This window comes from Podarcis tiliguerta (assembly GCF_965153285.1).
Source record: "Podarcis tiliguerta genome assembly, chromosome: 17".
NCBI lineage: Eukaryota > Metazoa > Chordata > Lepidosauria > Squamata > Lacertidae > Podarcis > Podarcis tiliguerta.
In genome coordinates this window covers 26,047,060-26,070,676 of record NC_139550.1, presented here as the reverse complement: position 1 = coordinate 26,070,676, position 23,617 = coordinate 26,047,060, and the positions used below count along the sequence as shown (strand labels likewise).

Below are 23,617 nucleotides of genomic sequence, written 5' to 3'. Positions count from 1 at the left end.
CTTGCCAAGCATTAACAGTCCAGAACTGAAACTCAGCAGAGTGCTAACCCATTTCTTGCAACAAACCATTAACCGAAAGCCAACCGTGCAAATGGTGCCCTGAAAAAAATGCTAAGCTGAAACGAAGTTATAAGAGGAGTCACAAATGACTGCAGGAGCAAAAAACCTTCAAAAGCGGCCAGCCTTTTTCTTGTTCAGGCTTACTCCTGCCTTCGTACAAGTAAGCCAAATTCAATGATGCCACAGTGGCAAGCAAAACAGCCCAGTTCTCTTTCCATCATTTTGCACGGTTTATTCCGACATCTGTATGACTTTGCATATTTGCTTCTGGTTTTGCAAGTCATAAGGAAAAGGCGAGGATGTGTGAAAGGCACAGACGCCTTGCCTTCTGCCACTGGAATCCTGCCAATGCCCTCTGGCTTCCAGGGTTCCAGCAGAGATTGTCCAAATGCATTCAAGCATTTCTTTCTAACAATAAGGGCTGGGCACTTGCCCTTTATAAAACGAAAAGTCGAGCTTTTCCGGAAGTTGAATTGTGTGTGCAGTATCAATACTTGGGCATTTTCTACATCCACGTGAAATCATAACATAGTCTGCCAGTAAGAAGAGAGAGGAAGAGGATTGGCCAATGTTTTCATTTTCTCCTTTAATGAGCCAATCCATCCATCCCTAAAGCAACAACTACCCTATCCTAGGTTTATTTACTTTGCAAGTTGTAACATTGCCTCCAGGCATTCTCAGTATTGGTAGACTTTATTTTGAGACAGGTGAAATTGTTAGATGAAGCATTGAAATGGGTGGGGTTTAAGGGACCAGGGTGCTTGTGGGCTTCTCACACGCATCTGGTTGACCACTTTGAGAACACGATGCTGGGCCAGGTTGTCCTTTGGCTTATCTAGCAGGGCTCTTGCTATGTTAACTAATGCCCATCCTACAGGATGGGCTTTCTCCCTTTCCAGCTCCTGTCTTTCCTTGCTTGGGGGGACAAATGTTTCCCGAACAGGGACCTGATGACTTTTCCTTCTTGAGATGCTGGCAGGTTGGGAATTTCTCCTTTCCAGCACTCTCATGGTTATGGTGGTGGGATTCAGGAAAGGAAGGGTAGGACTGAACTTCCATCTTGGATTGGCATTTCCCTTCTCAAGCTTGCTGCTTAGGGAAGAGGATGAGCTACTCAGACTCTGATTTGCCTTGGTTTCTTTTTTTTAAATGAGCTATAAACCAAATCAAGTAGAGTTAATTCACTCTCTTCATAAGTCCTCATTATCATGGGTAATGAAGTGACCATTTTCAAGGTAACTAGATCTTGCAGGAAAGATGGGCCTTCCCTAAAAAATATAAATGATTCCGTCCCAAAATCTGTTGCAATACCCCTTCCTATATGAGAGAATACATTTGCATTCCTCTGTGATAAGGGATGATGTTAGATATATAGTTGTAGCTCGCACTCCACAGGAAACAGGTGACTGGGAGTGGCCACAGAGACCACATAACACTGGTCCTGAAAGATCTACATTGGCTCCCAGTACGTTTCCGAGCACAATTCAAAGTGTTGGTGCTGACCTTTAAAGCCCTAAATGGTCTTGTCCCAGTATACTTGAAGGAGTCTCTCCACCCTCATAATTCAACCTGGACACTGAGGTTCAGGTCCAAGGTGGTTCCCTCCCTGCGAGAAGTGAGGTTACAGGGAACCAGGCAGAGGGCCTTCTTGGTGGTGGCGCCCGCCCTGTGGAACACCCTCCCATCAGATGTCAAGGAGAGAAAAAACTACATGACTTTTAGAAGACATCTGAAGGCAGCCCTGTTTAGGGAAGCTTTTAATGTTTGGTGTTTATTCCGTTGGGAGCTGCCCAGAGTGGCTAGGGTATAAATAATTCCACCCCCCAAAATGGATTAAAACTTAAAGTTCCAAACATAAATAATGCTGTGTCACAATTGGCAAACATGGTGTCAGTTTCTGAAAATATCAGCAGGGCTTACCTCGGAAGGGAGCTGCATTGGTCGGAAGGCACAGATATCCCATCCCTGGTCCGGCAGAAAACCTGCCTGTGTTGTACAGCCAGTCGAGATCCAATGCATGGTCCATTACACTGTTAAGAAAGACAACTGGACACTTAGAACAGACATGCACTATTTATTATTATTATCAAAGAATGCAGCCTACCAATCATGTATCGAAACCTATTAAGGACTTGATCAATATTTATTTGTTGCTCGTTCTGGATTGTAAAAGAGGTGTGTGTGTTGGGGGGTTAATTCCCAAGCACCTGACACACCACAATATGTGGCTGTTATATTGAATTCAGCTTGGTGGGTCGTAAATTGAGCGGGCTGCAGCAGAATGAAGAAATAGCATGCATTTCTTTCAGTACTGCTAAAGGAAGACTGCAAATGAGTCAGATGCTCCCTGTCTTTTGCTACAGATCTGTGGCCTGGGATATGTATGATTCAATAATTTATTGTTAAATTCCAGAAGCATAGCTAGGGTGGTCTGTTTCAGCAAAACCAACAAGAGTCCTGTTGCACCAGGAAATTAATGGTAGCATGGACTTTTGTGTGCCAGAGCCCCTGAAAACTGATGCTACAGTAAACACATTAGTCTTTCAAGCTGCCTTGGTTGGTGCTATAAATTCAAGAGTTTAGGACAAATGAAAACTCCCCTCTCATTTTCCCATTTTGTTGGCCTACAGCTTGAGATCCACACGGCAAATGTCACTCTATCCCATTTGCCGGACATTTTACCACTCATAATTTATAGGCAAGCCCTTAAAAACAAGTAACCAAAAAGCACGAGACAATTAATGCAATGTAACAAAAGTCGTGAATGAGAATTCATAAAGAGTTTCACAGAAGGGTTGTCCACAGATCTAAGGTAAACTCCCCTCAGTGTGGAACAATGGGTAATGACTAGAGATCTGCCTAAATGAAAATAATTAAAAAGAACTCGGCAGTTAGGCTCCTGCTCATTGCCAGATCTCATAGCCTCTTGTCCTTCTTGTAATTGATCATGAAGTTGTGATCCTAGAAGGCCGACAGGGTCACATGAAGTCTTCTGTTGTTTGGTGCAGGGATGCAGAGTCCATCATCATGTCCTCTAGGTAAGGAAAAGGGAATAGCAGCCACTACCTAGGTGAATGCTCTCTGGGCTGAGGCAAGGGCAAACCAGATTGCTCCGTATTGGAGGTGAAAGCCGTTGTAGGCAAACATGAGGAACCTGTGCTGTGGTGGAAAGATAGGGATGCGTGTGGGATGTGATCCATGAGAAGCAGCCAAGTACAACATTCCTTATAATGCTAGAGAAGACACGCAGGGAAATGTTTGGTCCAGCCAGTCAAAACTTCCTGTTCCTCCTGGCTGGAGCATCCTTCCTTTGCATGTGATAGAATGTCCAGGTAATAAAAGGACAAGACATGCAGCACACTTTATCTTTTTGACTTCCTTCTTCGTTTGACCAGCTTTCAGCTAGGACTGCTCTGCTAGCTCTCAGCTAGCAGAAGCACTGGGATCATTCCCCCATATGGGGTAGATCCACATGTACATATTTGTAACTAAGTCTGCCTTCAGGAATCCAACTGTGAACTGATGTGAGTAAATGTCTTTTATTGACTTTGAATAACACTGTGGCGTCTTTATTCTTTTAAGAGGGATTCAAGGGAACTTACCAGGAACGTACAATTCAATCTGAGACAGACTGAATTGTATAATAGTGAGAGGCTCACACGAACCTGCAACCAGCTATCTGCTGTGCATGTAAAAAGGGGAATGTAAACTCTGCTAAGTAAAGGAACTTGCTAGTGCAAGTTAGGAAGGATATTAATAAACAATATATCCTCTCCTGCCACCCTGGTTTTCCCACAATGCGCAGGTTGGCTTCTGTCAGATAGTCAGAAGACATGAAGCCCCCCTTTTGGAGATATTCCTGAATAGGCTGTAACGTCTCCATCTGAAAACGGTGGTGTTTATGAGTTGGTTGCAAAACTTGAGGTCTAATACCGTTCTGAGTGATCTATCTTTCTTGGATGTGGTAAAGGTAGAATAGATCCCTGAGCCACATTCTTCTTGAAGAATGTGCTCCACCAACTGCACTATCTAGTAGGTGTACCATTGCATTTCTGACCCCAGCTCTCTTGGAGGGGTCTGGCGAGACTGGAGACGATAATAATTTGGATGGAGGAGCAGTAGGTTCATTCCAGACAAACACCATTGTGGATATTGTCCAGCACCCTTCGGTCTGATGTGGTCAGCTGCCGGCTAGCTGCCCTCCCACTGGAATGGCAACATTATTGAGAGTGGTGGGGGTTGTTTTGTTGAGTGTTGCAGGATTAGGACTATTGACTTGATTTATGCTCCTGCTCATTGCCAGATATCACCTCCAACTTGATTCCTCACCAAATACTGTGGGCATTGCCTGCTTAAATGACTATAATGTCTGGAAGTGGAATGATCTATCAAGCTGTGAACACCCCAAAGGTCTAGAGTCAATCCAGCCCTGAATTGAGCTACTACTTCCCAGAGGGGACTCAGTCCGCCCAAGAGAACTTTTGACTCCCATTACTCTGAACAGCCAGCCTCCCAAACAGCATTTCAAATTATTCAGCCCTAGACTACAAATCCGTAGTCTCAAATATCTCCACTGCAAACTAACACGAGTGAAACTGGAGTTACAGTGAACGTACTTAATTCTTATGAGAAATGATTGCATGGAATTCCTGCCTTTGAGGCTGCCATGACACCTACATCAAAACTAAATGATAGGAGACGGGGGGGGGGAGGTCTGTTTGCAGAGGGGACAACGTAATCTGCTTATTTTCCCTGCACTTTGGGAAAGGTAATCATTGAGCTTGGCCAATCGGAACCTGATGTCTCCTTGAGTGGACTGTGTGATACAATAGTGAAATGGCACTGATCCATGGCCAGTAATCTGTTCTTAATTGTAATCAGAATAATCAATTTGTAGGCCTGCCTGGGAATGGAGCCTTGTAAGTTTACACAATGCATGAGAAACTCCTCTCCCTGTTCTCTGGTTGGAGAAATATTATATCAGAAAGCCGAAAGGTCAGGTGAAACAGATGAATTCATACAACTTTTTATAATTGAGCTTGGATATGACATCATGGGATGCTATAAACTAAAAGCCATCCCTCTGGGGGAACTAGACATAAACCTTACCTGACATTCCAGGGAAAGTACAAATTAGACCATTCGCTTACAGCTTTTCAAGGAAAGATCTGATCCTTTTTAAATAAATGGCAGCATGATAAGTCAATCAATGCTGGAGGGAACATTTTCTAAAATCTACCAAAGCAGAATTTGTGTGTGTGCACGCATACACATGTTTTTAATGCAGTTGTTATCAGCTAAATGAAAGCTGATAATAAGTCTGATTTGGCCATAGGATACCCTGCAATCCTTCTTTACCCCACCAAACCGTATTCTTCAGGATGGGCTAGCATTGCCCTCATTGTGGCAGCTCAACACATACTGTGTAACGGACAGTAATGTAATGTGTAATGTCTTTTAACCAGGGAATTATAAGTCCATCTGGTTCATCAGGAATTGTAGAATAAACGTTGCTAGTTGACCCACAAGGCCTTTTTACCTGTCTGACATAAGACGTACTTTATTTGCTATTCTTTCAAATTGGCTTACCATGCTGTGATCATTCTCAGTAATGGGCCGGATATTGCGGATGATGCAGTCATATGGCTATTATAATTTTATCAGGATATTACTGGGTTCTACTAAACTTAATTTCCCTGTGCAGCTAATATTTAACAACATCCATTAAAACATATGGCTTAACGCCGTCATTTTAGGGTCAACCAAGAGTGACAGCAACATGCGCTTACAATTTCCTTTAATGCTGTTATGATTAATATACACCAAACTTTTTAAACACACACACGCCCATGTTAAAATGCTAATTTTTGCCTGCACTGAAGCAATCCTGAGAGGCAGGTCATCGTGGTTTTACAGGTGGGTAACTGGGATGATGACTTGCACAGGGCCATCTAGTAGAGAGACACCAACCCAATTTTTAAAATGCATTCTCAACCCCTATGTTAACCTCCTCACAATCCCAAACAAGAAGAAGAGTTTGGATTTGATATCCCGCTTTATCACTATCCGAAGGAGTCTCAAAGCGGCTAACATTCTCCTTTCCCTTCCTCCCCCACAACAAACACTCTGTGAGGTGAGTGGGGCTGAGAGACTTCAGAGAAGTGTGACTAGCCCAAGGTCACCCAGCAGCTGCATGTGGAGGAGCAGGGAATTGAACCCGGAGGAGCGGGGAAGCGAACCTGGTTCCTCAGATTGCGAATCTACCGCTCTTAACCACTACACCACACTGGCTCCTAATGACTGGAAGCTGTGTGTACTTACCTGCCCCCAGGCAGATGTTGCCCACTCGACACACAGCTGTCTGTTACAGCTCTGGGTGTCTACTGGGCGCTTGGAAAGTTGAGCACATGCGTCGTTTGACATGGGCATAGAGCTGCCTGCAGCTGTCAGCTTTTGACATGTCACCCGACGGGTCTGGATGCCTCCGCCACAGCTTTGTGTACAATGGGACCACGACGTCACCATCCATCTAGCACAAGGATAAGGGGAAAGGAAGAAGAATTACTGGTGGGTGAGCCACAGGTGTGTAGCAAAACAACCTGCCTTCTCTCTTCCTTCTGAAACTGTACACTTTCAGTCAACTTGGCTTTTATTCTAACAAGGATTCTCACCTTCTACTTCCATGAAAGGCCAGTGGGACTCGAGAAACTCAAAAAACCTCTCTCTCTCTCTCTAGCAGTGAACAAGGTGGTAGGTGCTGAGTGAAGCGCAACCAAAATGGGGCCAGCGAGAAACAACAGGGGAGACATAAGTAAAAAAAGGAAAAAGCCGCAACTTTTTCAAACACCTGTCGAAGAAAGAGAATGCCCAGGAGGTGCTGAACGCTAGCTGTCAGTTGGGGGGGAAAACAGGCATGGGAGGAATTTAATCTTCTACACCCACTCTTTATAGCTTGTTGTAAAAGGTAAAGGACCCCTGGACGGTTAAGTCCAGTCAAAGGCGACTGTGGGGTTGCGGTGCTCATCTCGCTTTCGGGCCAAGGGAGCCGGTGTTTGTCTGCAGACAGCTTTCCAGGTCATGTGGCCAGCAGGACTAAACTGCTTCTGGCGCAACAGGACACCGTGATGGAAACTAGAGCACATGGAAACACCGTTTACCTTCCTGCTGGAGTGGTACCCATTTATCTACTTGCACTGGTGTGCTTTCAAACTGCTAGGTTGGTAGGAGCTGGGACTGAGCAATGGGAGCTCACCCCGTCATGCAGATTCAAACTGCCGACCCTCCGATCGGCAAGCCCTAGGCTCTGTGGTTGAGACCACAGCGCCACCCGCGTCCCTGGCTTAACTTGCTGTATCCAGGAGGAGGCACGTGACTGGCACCCTGAATAGGAACACGCCAATTAGGTGTGATGATGACGACACACTGCAACCTTTTGTTGCAGGTAGGGGTGGGGAGAATTTTGGTTTGGTTCCCATTTCAATGTGAACCTACTTAATTCGCCCTCCCTAAAACAATTAAGAACCGAAACACAGCCATCTCGCAAAACTCACACTTCTCCGAATTTTGTGATGCAGTTCTCCAAAAAAAAATAATAAAAAATGAAGTGCATATATTATGAGTAAAGTGGGCATAAAAATGCATATTTCGGCAAAACTAATGTACAAACACTCATATTAGGGAAAATTGCTTCCAAATACATAAAAAAGAACATAAAAAAAATTATGTTAGGAGAAATGTGAATTTAAATGGTAGGAATGTTCACCAGGACTTGTCAAGTGACACAGATCTCAGGCAAATTTATCTTAAGACAGTGAAAATGAGCAACTGAAATGTACAGATTCATCCATTTCTATTTCATGCCTAGGAAATGCAATTTTTGATGCATTGCTAATTCTTAAGGTTCTATGACACTGGCAGACCAAGAACATACATTATAATGATACTTGAACTGTTTCTTTTTTTCCTTTGTAGGATGGTGCTGTGATTTGACAATATAATTTAGGCTGCAGTCCTAACTAGTAAGCAAGGACCATTGAATAAAATGCAAAAATAGAGAGGAATTTAGAAAACCATTAGAAGGGGGTGAGGGAAGTCTTAGGCTGTGATAACCAAAGATTTGTTAAGATGTTATGAAGTTGTTATGCTGGAAAAGTTGTGCAAAAAAATATATTAAAAAATTCTATACAGTATAGGAAGCAAGGAACTTACTTCGAAGTAAACATGAATAGGACTTCTCTTTCTTGTCCTTTAAATTAAATAAAAATGCAAACTCTGCAGCTGTGAATTTGCTTTTATTCTTGTGCTGCTAACCAGGACTCCCCCCCACCCCAAATAGCCCCCCTCAAAACCTATCAGGTCCTGCCAAAACAAAGAAAACACACTTCCCCTGTCTTTGTAATGCTGCTCTTTGGAAAGGTCAAATCCACAGGTTTGTCTGCCCCTTGTAAATTTCAGCCCTGCATTTCCAACCCCTTTCTCTTTCCCAACTTATGAACATTTCATCAGTTTCTTGGGAGTCAGGAAAAGCAGCATGGGCGCTGCTGCAGCTTAGGAGAGGGGCAAATGAATGTGCATAAATCATTCCTGCAGAATGTGTTTCCCACCAGCAAGTCAGAATTTTGCTAATATTAATGAGCAAGTTTCATATTTCACACACTCTCCTGGTCCCAGTTGTCCCTTACGGTTCAGCTGGCCATCCTTTGCTTAAAGCAGAGGTGTGTGGAACATTATGGAAAAGTAATTAAAAGGGAGTTATTTCCAAGATGGTCACTCCAAGCTGATCATGCAGATCTTTGCTTTTGTTGTTTCGTTTCTATTGGCAGCTGTGCTGCTGCTGCTATTGTCAGAAAAGATTCTGAGGTCATGAAACACCGGAAGTGGCCCCTGATAGACTTTTGCTCCACAACGTGGCCTGGTTTCTCATGACACAGCGAACGGCTTGCAGAGAGCACACAAACTTGCAGGTTCTTGGAGAGCAGCTCGCAACCACTTTGCTCCTCTGCAGTCTTCTTCTCCACTTCCACACCATACTGAGCTGAGCAAAAGTTTGACTAAGCATCCTGTTGTCCAAACCCAGGCTCGCAGTCGAGCTGTCTTCTTGCTAACCAATGGCTGTAAAAAGGTAAAGGGACCCCTGACCATTAGGTCCAGTCGTGGCCGACTCTGGGGTTGCAGCACTCATCTCGCTTTACTGCCAAGGGAGCCGGCATACAGCTTCCGGGTCATGTGGCCAGGATGACTAAGCCGCTTCTGGCGAACCAGAGCAGCGTATGGAAACACTGTTTACCTTCCTGCCAGAGTGGTACCTATTTATCTACTTGCACTTTGACATGCTTTCGAACTGCTAGGTTGGCAGGAGCAGGGACCGAGCAACGGGAGCTCACCCCGTCGTGGGGATTCGAACTGCCGACCTTCTGATTGGCAAGCTCTAGGCTCTGTGGTTTAACCCACAGCGCCACCCGCGTCCCCTAACCAATAGCTGTAGCAAAGGAAAAAACATTGGCTGTATAGCCTGTGGTTAGTGAAGAGAGAGCTGAACCATTTGGCCAAGTCTGGATGGCTCAGCACAGCACCTGAGTTGAAAAGGCAGAGGAGGAACAAAAAAGGACAGCAAACTAGAGGCACAGGAAGTGGGTGGTCCCGGTGTCTGAGAGGTTGGCTACTTGTCTGTCCTGGACGGGGCTGCTCTCCGTCGTAAAGAACAGGTGCATAGGTTGGGGGCTGTCCTGGATCCATCTTTGTCACTTGAGGGTCAAGTAGCCTCATGAGACCAGGGCCCTGCAGGATTTAACCCCTTCCGCAGGGCCTGTAAGACAGAGCTATTCCGCCTGGCTTTCAATTTGAACATAGCCTGATCTTTTATTCCCCTTCCTTCCCTTCCCTTCCCCTTTTTATGAAGATTACCCGCTCTGGGATCCCACAGCTAATTCTCCTCGCTGGCCCAAATAGGACTAAAATTAAGCCAGCTAGCCCTGGTGATCATCTAATGTTTATTGGATGCATTTCCCCCCTAAATTGACTTTTGAATTCTGAATTTATTGCTATTCACGTTTTATACTGTATTTTAAGCTGGTTTTTGTTGCCTCCATTAAATGTTTTAAATTTGTTGTTAGCTGTCTTGAGCCTGATTTTCTGAACCGGGAAGGGTGGAGTATACAAGAAATAAATAAATAAATAAATAAATAAATAAATAAGAAAAATGCCTTTCAGTGGCGTGCAGTGATAATTTTATTTTGTAGGGGAACAGTTAGGGCCAGATGCTCCAGCTTGCAAAGGGAATTGGGAGGTCCGATGTTGCGGGTGTGACACCCCAACGTCACGTGCTTGAGCATCGCGCCTCCCGCTCTGAGCTAAGCACAAGCTTCCCAGACCTTGGGGAGGAGGCGCCAGGCTTTAATAGTTTAATACTCTAATTTAGGGGACTAACCTAGTTCCCCTAGTCCACTGACTGCACGCCACTGTACAGGGTAGATATGGACTGCAGCTAATTTTACGTGTTTACGTCACTTCCCAAACCAGACGTGGGAGCATAGTGGATGCCGATTAAATGGGAGTATGTACGCAGCCTACATTTTCTCCAAAAGATGGGCTGAAAAATCTAGTCTCTTCCCAAGCACAAGTCTAGGAATCTTTATGTCTAAGATAATACTGCATAATAACATGGGGAGTGTGGCCTGCAGTTTGGCTCAGTTTATTTATTTAAAACCGCTGGTCATAACAAAACAGATCACAGAATACAGTAGTCTCCGAAAAGTGCTGAGAATTATTGCTTTCTTTTACTAAGCTGTGCTTTTTACAAGCCGTCTCATAAAAGGAACTATGTGACTGTGAAAGCTGGATTCACCCAATATTTTTCCCGCCTCCTGCATTCATATGGACCTCGTTTCCTCTCTGTTTTTTTTTTTTTTACAAGAGTTTCCTCACTTGACTGCTGGCAGGGAACTCTTTATTTACTGCAGGCTACCAAATTTTGTGTGTGTGTGTGTGTGTGTGTGTGTGTGTGTTGCTTTATAAGGCTGATTAATATTCTACCTACAGCTTTTTAAATGTGTTTCTGGGATGGGGGGCATTATTGTTTTGTTTCAAGCTGCACTGGCTCCCGGTGGAGTACAGGGTGAGATTTAAGGTGCTGCTTTTGACCTTTAAAGCCCTTCACGGCCTAGGACCCTCGTACCTACGGGACCGCCTCTCCCGGTATGCCCCACGGAGAGCCTCAAGGTCCATAAATAGCAACACCCTAGTGGTCCCAGGCCCTAAGAAAGTTAGATTAGCTTCAACCAGAGCCAGGGTCTTTTGAACACTTGCTCCGGCCTGCTGGAACGCTCTGCCTCATGAGACCAGGGCCCTGCGGGACACTGTGACGGAAACCAGAGCGCACAGAAATGCCGTTTACCTTCCTGCCACAGTGGTACCTATTTACCTACTTGGAGTGGTGTGCTTTCAAACTGCTAGGTTGGCAGGAGCTGGGACAGAGCAATGGGAGCTCACCCTGTCACAGGGATTCGAACCACCGACCTTCCGATCGGCAAGCCCAAGAGGCTCAGTGGTTTAGACCACAGCGCCACCTGCGTCCCTCCTTTTGGTCAGCAGCACACTCCTAGCTAGAGAAGGGAACCATCATGACTTTGTAGTGATGCTTTACATTTAAGGGGAAAGGCCAAACCTCGAAGGGCAATCTCTTCTGTTACAAGCAACCGGCTGCAGAGCCGGTTTGGGCTTCTCCATGCAGTGGGAGATGTTGACTTGGGCTCTGTCCAGTAAGCATCTCAGCTGGTGATACTGCAGACCCTTGTTACCGCAGGAGGCTGAGCAGGGCGACATCTTATCCACCGACCACCAGTAATCTGCAAGAACAGCAAAACATCCAGGTGAAAATATCTAACAGCGTTAGGTCTAACAGAGCTTATTGTAAAGGTAAAGGGATCCCTGACCATTAGGTCCAGTCGTGGCCGACTCTGGGGTTGCGGCGCTCATCTCGCTTTATTGGCCGAGGGAGCCGGTGTACAGCTTCCGGGTCATGTGACCAGCATGACTAAGCCGCTTTTGGCGAACCAGAGCAGTGCACGGAAACACCCTTTACCTTCCCGCCAGAGTGGTACCTATTTATCTACTTGCACTTTGACGTGCTTTCAAACTGCTAGGTTGGCAGGAGCAGGGACCGAGCAACGGGAGCTCACCCCATCGCGGGGATTCAAACCGCTGACCTTCTGATCGGGAAGTCCTAGGCTATGTGGTTTAACCCACAGCGCATCCCAACAGAGCTTATTAGTAGGTGTAAAAGCAGCAGACTTCTCAACCTATCTTTTTTTTTTTGCATTGATATATTTCTACGGTTATAGGTCATGGGTGGGCAAGTTTTTTTTTTTACCCTTGAGGGCCACTTTCTCTTCTGGGTAAGCATACAAGGGCCTCATACTAGTGGTGGGCAGAGGCCGAAGTAGGTGCAGCAGCAAATGTAAATTTCATCTTTGTAGAGTAGGTGAGTTTCTACATGGTGCACACACTCAACTCACCCTCTATCCTTCACCCAGACAAGAAAGAGGCATTTTCAGAGTCCATTAATGCACATTCCGTGAAAGCCTTGTTCTGTGGTACTTGCAGCAGTTCTTTAGATTTCCAGATGTGATCCCATGTCCAAAAAGGTTGGGGAAACCTGACAGTCATTGCCATTTATTGTACATTTTATTTTATTTGTTTTTTATCTTATATTTTGGAAATGTACATCCAGATTTTTTTCTTCCTTTAAATTTTTTTGGGACCCCCAAGAGAGTGGGACCCTAAGCTATAGCTTGTTTAGCTTATACGTAAATCTGGCACTGTGTTTAGGTGCTCCAGTAATTCAAAGGTTGCTTTGGTTGGGTATGCTTAGCATTACACCGTAGGGTATAAACGTTTGATATGTGTGTCCTCTTCTTTGAGTTTACCGAATCTGTTGGCAATATTCTAAAATCCATAATCTATTGCCCAGAAACTGACTGCTTCCACATGAAATTTGTATGCTGTTTGTTTGTGTGCTTGTTTAAACAACAACTATGCCATTACCTATGCCATTACACCAATTCCAAAAATCTAGAGGTGCAGCATTTACCTTGGACTGTCAGAGATGTTTTTTGTACAAGCAAGCCTGCCTCGTTCTGAGCCATGCAGCTGATTTCTCCTTGATAATCAAGGCTGATGTTCAGTATCTGAATAATATCTCCAGACGACAACACATGGTGAGGCATGCTGAGGGGCTGACCAGCATGAAACCAGGTAATGTTAGGAGCGGGATGACCATTCACAGGGCAGCCTAAAAAAAAAAAAGGACAGTAACATATCAAATCCCAGCAAACTTGGTCCCTGATAGCAGAGAACCCAAAGATAGCTCCATATTCTTGACTTAAACATTCATATCAGCATTGTCCTGTTCAATTCAAAATGGCCAGTGACATTCATATGAAGAGCAATAAAGATCATGAAATAGATCATTTGCAAACCAGTCACCAAATGGACGCTACCTACAAGAGAATAGCAGTAAGCTCTGAGCTGCTGGCTTCATTAGACTGGCCGCACTCCAGAGGCGGTTTTAGAGTACAGTGGTGCCTCGCAAGACGAAATTAATTCGTTCTGTGAGTTTTTTCGTTCTGCGAGTTTTTTCATCTTGCGAAGCACCACTGTGTATTGATGGTTTCCCATAGGAATACATTGGCGGCTTTAAAAAAAAGGCGCAAGACGTTTCATCTTGTGAAGCAAGCCCATAGGGAAATCCGTCTTGCAAAGCAACTCAGAAAACGAAAAACTCGTCTTGTGAGTTTTTCGTCTTCCGATGCATTCGTCTTGCGAGGTACCACTGTACAGTCATACCTCAGGGTGAAGTTGCTTTAGGTTGAGTGACCCGGAAGTAATGGAACGCGCTACCTCCGGGTTTCGCCGCTCACGCATGCGCAGACACTTGAAATGACGTCACGCGCATGCGCAGAAGCGGCGAATTGCAACCTGCGCACACACAGGGGTTGTGTTCTGCTCTGGATGCGAACGGGGCTCCAGAACGGATCCCGTTCGCATCCAGAGGTACCACTGTAGTGTGATTGGTTTGGCCGCACTGGGCGCCAACACCACAGGGTGTCGCACAGCAACAATGATGCAAAATGGAGTATGAGAGGGTCCCTCGACTGTTAGCATTGCATAGGGCACCGCTGAAATTTGAGGGCCCCTGCCCACTCCTGACATCCACCGAGGATGGGGTCAGAATAATAAAGATGGCAAGGCTGGGGAGTCCCTGCAAATCATTACCAGTGGCGGAGGAAGCTGCTCGGGTGTCTGGGGCAGGGTGCCCAGTGGCGGGGTGAGCCATCCATAGGTGCAGGGCACACCACGGGGCCTCCAGAGCCTGCCTTCCTCCTCCCACTCAGCTGCCCTACGGCTGGGGGGGGGGGGCAGCAGGCAGACCATTTGAGCAGCGCAGAGCCTAGGCGCACACCAGCCACGGCTTCATTCCCAAGAGAGACGTGTGGCTCGGGTGCGCTGCAGGCCCTGCGGTGAGTGCTGCCCGGCATTTTGTCACCCCCCCTCAGTGGTGACACCTGGGGTGGTCCGCACGCACTGCACCCCCCTTCTTCCGCCCCTGATCATTACTACAAGGACCCAAATCAGTGGTTAGTACCAGAAGTGGGCCCTGCCAAGGCCACCAGTTCTGGCACTCCCCAATTTATTGCATTACGTCCAGCCTTCTTTTAGGTATTACACATCTAAATGCCAAGGCAGGTCTTACAAAAACATCTGTGTTCTTTGCGGCCTGTTTTCTTTTAAAAATTACAACAAAAATTACAAACATTGAATCCAAAATAAAACAGTACAAACAAGAAAAGAAAAAAAAACCCAAGAGAAAAAATACACACAAAAACACACACATCTACAAATAAAACCATATCATCATTCTAATCTAGTCATTACATACATATACACATATTGACTTCCTTCCTTTGTTCTAAGACCTCAAAATTTTTACTCTTTCTAAGTTGTTGTGTATACTGATGGTGTATAATGTCTTTCTCCTGGGTTTTTATATCTCCATGCGTCAATCAAATTTAGGTTTTCTACCATCTGAAAGAAGGTGTCTGGGAGTCTACCTTTTTTTTGCTTTGGGGCCTGTTTTCATGAAGCCGGAGTCTTTCGCTTGCACCATTCCCCCCCAACTGATGGCTCTGAAGCGGGGACCCGCAAGCCTTGGCTCCTGTGAAAGGTTCTGTGCACAGCAGATGAGGGCTCTTGCCTCTACAGCGTGCCGTGCCTGTAACTTTCACATCGTGGCTAGGCGTGATCTGGCCCCGAGTGACTCCTAGTTTTTATGCATGTTGCAGATGGGAACAGAATGTATAAAAGTACATCCGCAGGTTCACAACAATTACACTGAAGGCCAAATTCAGTTTGTCCTCAGCCAATTTCCCCCCCTTTTTTTCATATCCTACAAAGTTCTGGGTTGCCAAATAAGTCAAGCCTTGTTCTCATCGCTATATATTTAATTTGCATCAGCTATTACTACCTCTTCCAAAAACAATATATAAGATAATGGAAATACCACGAAGTCAACAATGGGAAAATAAATAAGTAAAACTCGCCCCCTGTTCTTGCAGCATGTGCAGTGATACATTTTCCTATTTCTCTTTTTCTCTCTCTCACCCTTTCTGATATCTATGAAAGTAGTAAGTAACATGTATTGCTCACTTGCACCCGTGAGAGCAGCATCAATCACCCTTGACAGGCGAGATACTCTTCATAAATTCTTTAGTACAAAACACAGTATCTTGCACAGTGAGAATAAAATATAAAAAGATACTGAAGACTGACCTCTCATTCTGTGGACAGGAATATTAATCCTACCTAATGCATCTTATTGCTAGTAACTCTTATTCTGTATTTCCTATCTGTCATACATTTTGACTACTTTTTGCTCAAGACTCATCTAAAATAAAGGGCACAGCCTATGGAAGTAAATCAGCCTTTACATACCCATACCCATACCGTCCCAAGTGAAGCATGGGGATATATAGACCTTTTAAATATTCCACTGTTAAGTCACTTACAGAGGCTTCCCATTCTACCCCCTTTGCAGTGAATAGACTACCAAGTTTGGTAAGTTTAAAAGAAGTTTACTTACAAACTCATTCAAGGTCAGAGTCCTGCGTTTTTCTACACAGCAGCAAGAAAAACTCAGGTAGAAAAACTTAAGTTTACAAAATGTGGCAAAAGCTTCTGAGCACATGTTCTGAGCTTGAAGCGGTCAAGCTCAAAAGTCCACTCTGATTGGGTTCATATGGTGGAAGAGAGCAAATAGAAGAAAAAAGGTATAGAAACAACTTTACTAGCTGTCGGTTACAGGATATAAGGGGGCGTGACCTGGTCAAGTCTTGCACAACAGCTTACTCTATGGTCTTAACTCCTTCATGCATTTAACTGGAGCTACACATGGTAGCTATATGAGCCTACATTTCCGACACTGCAAATCTTGGGGGGGGGGGGGTCATCCTGACTCTGTTGATGCTACCTTTTTATATATGGCTGTTGCTTTCCTAGCTCCACAAGTGATGACATTTGGTGAACTGAATTGGATTTCAAATAGAGGATGACGATGTTCTGTGTCTTGAATCAACAGATGCTGTGTGTGCACATCATGCATTTAAAGCACCCCCCCCCCAATCCTGGGAACCAAAACTTGTTAAGGGTGCTGGGAATTGTAGTTTTGTGAGGGGTAAACTATGGTTCCTGTGTGCTTTAAATGTATGGTGTGTACTCAGCCGAAGAGAGCGGGGCCCTGCAGTCTAGCTTCTCAGAAAGACGCATTCTCTCCCAGGATCCCAAAGTTAGACTTGCAGAGTGCTGGCAGTCAGGCAAAACGAGCTCTGACTTGTGAACTGAACAAATACGATATGGAAGTCACCAGGGGAGAAGACAATAAATATGGAACAGCAGGATTTCCTTTTTACAGTTGACTGTACTTCTCTGGTCATAAAAAGCACACTTTACTAGCAAACTCTGCTGTTATTGTTTCATATCTCCCATGAATAGGGGCTTTTATTGCTTTTTTAAAAACTACTTGTACTGAAAGTCTGGGTCACAGACTGGACGCGAGTCAAATGGTATGGGTAGAGGTTGGTTTTTGCGCTGCTCCATAAGGGTCAGATGAAGAGACCACATAACACCGGTTCTGAGAGATCTGCATTGGCTCCCAGTACGTTTCCGATCACAATTCAAAGTGTTGGTGCTGACCTTTAAAGCCCTAAACGGCCTCGGTCCTGTATACCTGAAGGAGCGTCTCGACCCCGATCATTCAGCCCGGACACTGAGGTCCAGCGCCGAGGGCCTTCTGGCGGTTCCCTCATTGCAAGAAGTGAGGTTACAGGGAACCAGGCAGGGGGCCTTCTCAGTAGTGGCGCCCACTCTGTGGAACACCCTCCCTTCAGATGTGAAGGAAATAAGCAGCTATCCTTTCTTTTAAAGACATCGGAAGGCAGCCCTGTTCAGGGAAGTTTTTAATATTTAATGCTGTACTGTTTTTAACACATGATTGGGAGCCGCCCAGAGTGGCTGGGGAAACTCAGCCAGATGGGCGGGGTATAAATAATAAATTAATAATAATAATAATAATAATAATAATAATAATAATAATAACCTGGGGCCCTCCAACTGCTGCTGGACTTCGACTCTGACCATGGGCTGGGGCTGATGGGACTTGGAAGCCAACAACACCAGGAAGGCCATAGATTCTACATGCCTACCTGGACTTCTAAGGGGATGCCTAAGGGACTGGAATGCCTAAGGGACTTCTGTGGCACAGAGCATCTTTCACTCCCCCCATCACCCCCAACCACTGGATCTGCTGGCTATAGCTGGCAAGAGCTGGAGTCTAACAACATCTGGAGGACCACAGGTTCCCCATCCCTGGTTTAGTGGCAAACCCCTTACCCAATTTTTTGGAGGGTTCGGAACCCTCCGAACTTGAAGCATGGGAAGTCCTATTAATTTTTTTAATATAATTTGGCAGAATATTTGGATTATTTGATATGTATATGTATATTTTGGAATATTTAATGTGATTTGATTGGATTGTTAAAGTGGAAAATTTAATAAAAATGAATTAAAAAAACAAATTTTTGGGGGGGAGATGGAGCAGCAGGTCTCTTAAAAAAAAAGTGCTGATGTTAATCTTTAAAGCCCTAAAAGGCAGAATACAATGCTTTGATGTACAGTCATACCTTGGTGTTTGAACAGCTTAGTTCGCGAACGTTTTGGCTCCCAAACGCCGCAAACCAGCAAGTGAGTGTTCTGGTTTGCGAGCTGTTTTTGGAAGCCGAACGTCCAATGCAGCTTCCGATTGGTTTCAGGAGCTTCTTGCAGCCAACCAGAAGGCACGCTTTGGTCTCCAAACGTTTTGGAAGTTGAATGGACTTCTGGAACGGATTCCATTCAAGAACCAAGGTACAACTGTTCAGTCAAACCTCGGGTTACAGACACTTCAGATTGCGTTTTTTGGGGTTACGGACAGCCGAAACCCGGAAGTACTGGAACGGGTTACTTTCAGGTTTCAGCGGTTGCGCATGCGCAGAAGGGCAAAATTGTGCTTTGCGCATGCGCAGAAGCGCCGAATCGCAACCGGCGCGTGCACAGATGCACCACTGCGGGTAGCGGATGCTGCAGGTTGTGAACGTGCATCCCGCACGGATCACGTTCGCAACCCGAGCTTCCACTGTACGTATAGGTTTTCTAACCTAAGTTGCTAATGATTCTGTTCTGATCTGACTGCCTCACCAAGTTCAGGGGAAGAGGAGAGATATAACGGGGCACCATCTGCATATTGGTGGCAACAACAGGCTGCTACAGATCCTTTTGTGACCTGAACTGCCTGCCTCACTTTTTCAGTGATTTGGCAAGCTCAATGCAACTGCTGCCATCATGTCTAGCACTTGACTTAGCTGTCACACCTCTCATATATGCACAAAAGCAAAACAAAATTTGTATTTCCAGTGCAATGATAAAAAGAGCATCGAAACCCCCACCGCTCCGAAATCTTCCTTTTAACTTCTTGGAAAGGTCCACAGCCTTAAATATAAACACTTAACATTGTACATTCATTTTTTTTTTCCCAAATAAGAGATCAACATACTTTTGGAAATCTTAAATGGGTCACTAATAAAAATATGTGAAAACTGATGCTTTTCAAAATTGTTGAGGCAACTGTGTATAGGTCCCTGGTAACGTATTAGAAAACAGAATACTAAATGCAGGAACTGGCATGCATGGCATTGATAACTTTATCTATATAAAATTACTCTAACAGTCCTAAGTGGTGGCTGCCATGGGTAGATTTACTGTCTTTGATTTAGTTTCCAACTATTTCAAGTGTTACTTATACCCCAGTTTCTCTTAAAACCTGGGAACTTGAAGCTTCATTCCAAACCCAGCAGCATCTCTGTTGCTGCATTATAAACGCTATCAAATAGTCTTATACAGATTGCACACACATACATGAAATCACTGCACATCAGGAAGATTGGATTTCTGCTGATTTTTAGAAATAAATAGGACTTGTGGGGTAGGAAACACCAGGGATGCTTGTCAAATGTTTCCACTTTTGTCTGTGTAACAAGAATGGGTAGCCCTGAAGGAGGGTAGGTATCAAATTCATATTTTGGCATTCTCGCAGCTCAAGCCTACAGATGTCTACTCAGATGTAAGCCTACGGGGGCTTGTTCTCAGGTAAGTGGGTAAAGGATTGAAGCCTAAAAGTAAGAAAAAACAACAACCCCCAAACACCTATCTCAACCACCATTCTTTGCGGCTTCTGTATTTGACAGGTAATTAATCTACAGTTGCCATTTGCAATAACCCTCCAGAAACACGCAAGCATGAGCCATGTAAGCAGATTATTTTCCATCTGTACAAAGAGAAGCTAGCATAGACCAACATTTCAAATTCCTTGGGATATTCATACAGAATTCCCAGTACACCAGGGAGCAGATTCGCAACTGGATCTCCCACCGAAAAAAAGAGGGGGAAAACCCTAGAAAAAGTTAAAAGTGACTACGTGTGTTTGGAATTAAATTTTGGAGCAGCAGTATGGGTTGAGGGGCAGTTCTTTGGAATGAAGTCATTCTCCCACAACCCAAAGTTTCCATGAGCCCTTCTGGGAAGGGAGAAAAAAAAGGTTGAACGTGGTAAATTCTAAACACCTGAACTTACCAATCAGCACAGAACTCCCTGGGCTGAGCACTTTTCTCGTTCCTGAAGGAGATGTTATCACAGAAGGAACGCCTGGTCCTGTGATGGATAACGCGGCTGCCATGTCTTCCAAACGTTGAGGGAATTGTGGCGGGTCTGGGAACACATTGAAAAGCCTAAGATACGACAAGGAAGCCTCTTAACCAAGACAGTTAATTCCTGACGTTCTTTAGTACCACTCGTGGTATTGTTTGCCAGACTGAAATGTGAACTTTCTCAAATGAGGGAATAAGGAGGGTAAAACATTAACGAGACAACAGGCCTAATGAGCAACATCATGAACGGAACCATTTTCAACGTTGGCAAGTGGAATCCTAACAAATACAGTGGGATGCCTCAATAGCCAGCAGATGGACAAAACTAAGCTAGGATACACAGGTGAGTCTATGGCCCAAAATTAATCTGTGGAACTCAGGGTTGCAGGATATGTTTGATGGTCACAAGAAAAACTTTTCTAAAAAATCAAATCAAATTCACAGAAAACTGGTTTAGTAGGGGATTCTAGTCAAACATAATAGTAATAGTAGTAGTAGTTGTAATAATAATAATATTGATTGATTGATTGATTATACCCCGCCCATCTGACTGGGTTGCCCCAGCCACTTTGGGTGGCTTCCAACATATATAAAAACATAACAAAACATTAAACATTTTAAAAAAGCTTCCCTATTCAGATGTCTTCTAAAGGTTATATAGTTGCTCATCTTCATGACAACTGATGGGAGTGGGGTCCACAGGGTGGGTGCCACTACCGAGAAGGCCCTCTGCCTGTAGTTTTACTTCTTAATAATAATATTATACCAGTGATGGTCTACCTCTGACTATTAGATGTGGGATAATAAAAACAGAAGGGGTACCATTATTTACCTGATCATGATTCTCCTGAGGATATCTCTCAGTAGAAAGAATCCTAAGCTTCATGGATTTGTCTGCCCAGCATAAACATGTCTAAGTCACCCTGGCAACACGGAGTTTTCCAGATGACTTCAGGGGTTGACGAATCTCTTAATTCAGAAACTTCCCCATTCAGAGCTTTTTAAAAATTATAATCAGTCCCCTTAAGTTGATTAAAGGCATACTCATCATTCAATGACTTCTACCTCAAGTTATTTGCCTGCACAAAGGGGCCACTCGGATTGTGTTGCCTATCAGTTCAGGCACAACATTTTTCAGTGGAGTCAGTTCACACATCCAAGTGCACCAAGTATAACTAGTACAGTGGTACCTTGGTTCTCAAACAACTTGGAACCCAAACACTGCAAACCCGGAAGTACGCGTTCTGGTTTGCAACTTTTTTTGGAAGCTGAATGTGCTCCGTTTTGAGTGTTATGCTGAGCTCTGTCTGTTTTCGCTATTTATTTTGCATTTTTGTTTTTGCAACTTTCTTGTTTGGTTTTTGTGACTGTGCGGAACCCAGTTCAGCTACTGATGAATTGATTGTGTGACTGCAGTACATTGTTTATTGCTTTCATTTTATGGATCAATGGTCTCGTTAGATAGTAAAATTCATGTTAAATTGCTGGTTTTGGGGTTGTTTTTAAAAGTCTGGAACGGATTGATCCATTTTGCATTACTTTCTATGGGAAAGCGCGCCTTGATTTTGGAACGCTTTGGTTTTGGAACGGACTTCCAGAACAGATTAAGTTTGAGAACCAAGGTACCACTGTACATACAATGTGTGAACCAGCCTTTGCACAAACAGCAGGGTTTGAGAAGTCTCTGTTTCTAAAGGTGACGCCAGAGACAGAAGGGGAATTTCTGAGTTCCGTCTGCGTGCTCTGCCCTGGAAGCTTGGGTCAGCAGAGGTTTAAAAACAAGCAAAGCACCGAGTCCTGAAAAATGAGGTCTGCCATGGGTACTTTCGTATGAGTTGGGAAGCATCAATTCGCCCAGGCCTCTCCAGAATGTGCACACTCCATTAGCAAATCTACAGTAGCATTTGCTCAACCTAGCCTATCTTTCAGCTCTCAAGCAGCAGGGAGTAAAAATGGCACAAACGTGTTATTAGGAAGGAAAATCCATCAGCAAGCGCCATAAATCAGCCCTAGGAACACATTTCCACTCATGCTTTGGGCCTGACCATGTCATTCCAAATCACCCAGCTAGACTCAAACTGCCTGCTATCGTGAAACACAAGACAAAGTAAACTTCACCCTTCGCTGAACTGAGTCCCTGTTTTGTGTGCGCTTTTTAAAATACAGGGCCGAGTTTGGTTTTTGCATCTGTCAGTGAGGTGTGAAATTGGTCCGTGTCACTTTGTGATTTACCACAGGGCTTGCTTCTCCAGTAAGGAGACCGTGATAGAGAAACAGGAGGAATATATTGCCTTCATTTAGGGAAGCCTGTTCTTGGAGAAGGGCCCGTTTCTGTCCTCGGCACGAAAAGCTGGTGTAATATTAAATTCTCAAGTATCAGCTCAGTGGAAGTGAGTTCAGGAGTGCCATTTCAGACTCAGTAAGGAGGCAAATATATTTCACTAGAGGTTGGTATTGGGTGTATCCTTGGGAAATTCTGACCCCAATTAAAAGGCCCACTGTTTGATGCATTAAATAGGCAGGGAAAGCAGTGCCTTTAAGGGCATTTGTCGACTTTTCTCTTTTAACAGTGTAGCAATAGCTGTCATTTACCCAAAGCAAGCTTACCAAGTCAGTCACCTTTCATTTTTAAGCGAAGAAATTTGTAACACTGGCATACATATCTAATACACAAGACATTTTAGCTATGATGACTGTAGCCACCTAATGCGTAGAACCAGCACACAGGCCACAAGTCAAAGTCCTCCTAAGGAGAAATCACATGTGGTCTGAAGCGCAAGAAAGGGAGGGCGCTGGTTTCTTTCAGGCCTGGCTCTACCGTTAGGCAGAGTGCAATGGCCACCTCAGGCCTCAGGTGGCAGATGTCAGAGAGCAGGAGGCAGTGGTGAGGTGTTGAGAGAGAGAGAGAGAGAGAGAGAGAGAGAGAGAGAGAGAGAGAGTGCTGTGTGTGCACCACAGAGAGGTGGACAAATCTGTCAATATTGGCTTCTCTCAGTTTGTAATTTCAAAAAAGTATTTAATTCAGTTCTCCGCATTTCCACATCTGTTTCCTTTCTTTTTTTAAAAAAGAGAATCTTGAAAATTCACCAGCGTTTTAGTTTGGCTTTTTCCTAATATACACAATTTTGAAAGAAATTTAGCCTATTTCAAGGCAACATTCCCCGATGCAATGCATTTTTGTAGCTCATTTGCACCAATATATGCATCTTCGTCTACACCTTACCCTAGTTTATGTACCATTGTACACATGACTTGGGTGGAGAGCTGTG

General features: G+C 44.5%; 1 protein-coding gene across 3 annotated transcripts in view; it reads right to left on the bottom strand.

Annotated features, from left to right (window-relative positions):
- ADAMTSL1 (ADAMTS like 1) overlaps positions 1-23,617 on the bottom strand; it is a 473,481-nt gene that overhangs the window by 3,346 nt on the left and 446,518 nt on the right. For all 3 annotated transcript variants that reach the window (XM_083419278.1, XM_083419280.1, XM_083419279.1), the window contains 5 exons: positions 20,275-20,409; positions 13,148-13,348; positions 11,723-11,903; positions 6,382-6,589; positions 1,981-2,090 (listed from right to left, as the gene is read on the bottom strand). In XM_083419278.1, the coding sequence (XP_083275404.1) occupies positions 1,981-2,090; positions 6,382-6,589; positions 11,723-11,903; positions 13,148-13,348; positions 20,275-20,409 (835 nt within the window). The remainder of the gene's footprint in view (positions 1-1,980; positions 2,091-6,381; positions 6,590-11,722; positions 11,904-13,147; positions 13,349-20,274; positions 20,410-23,617) is intronic.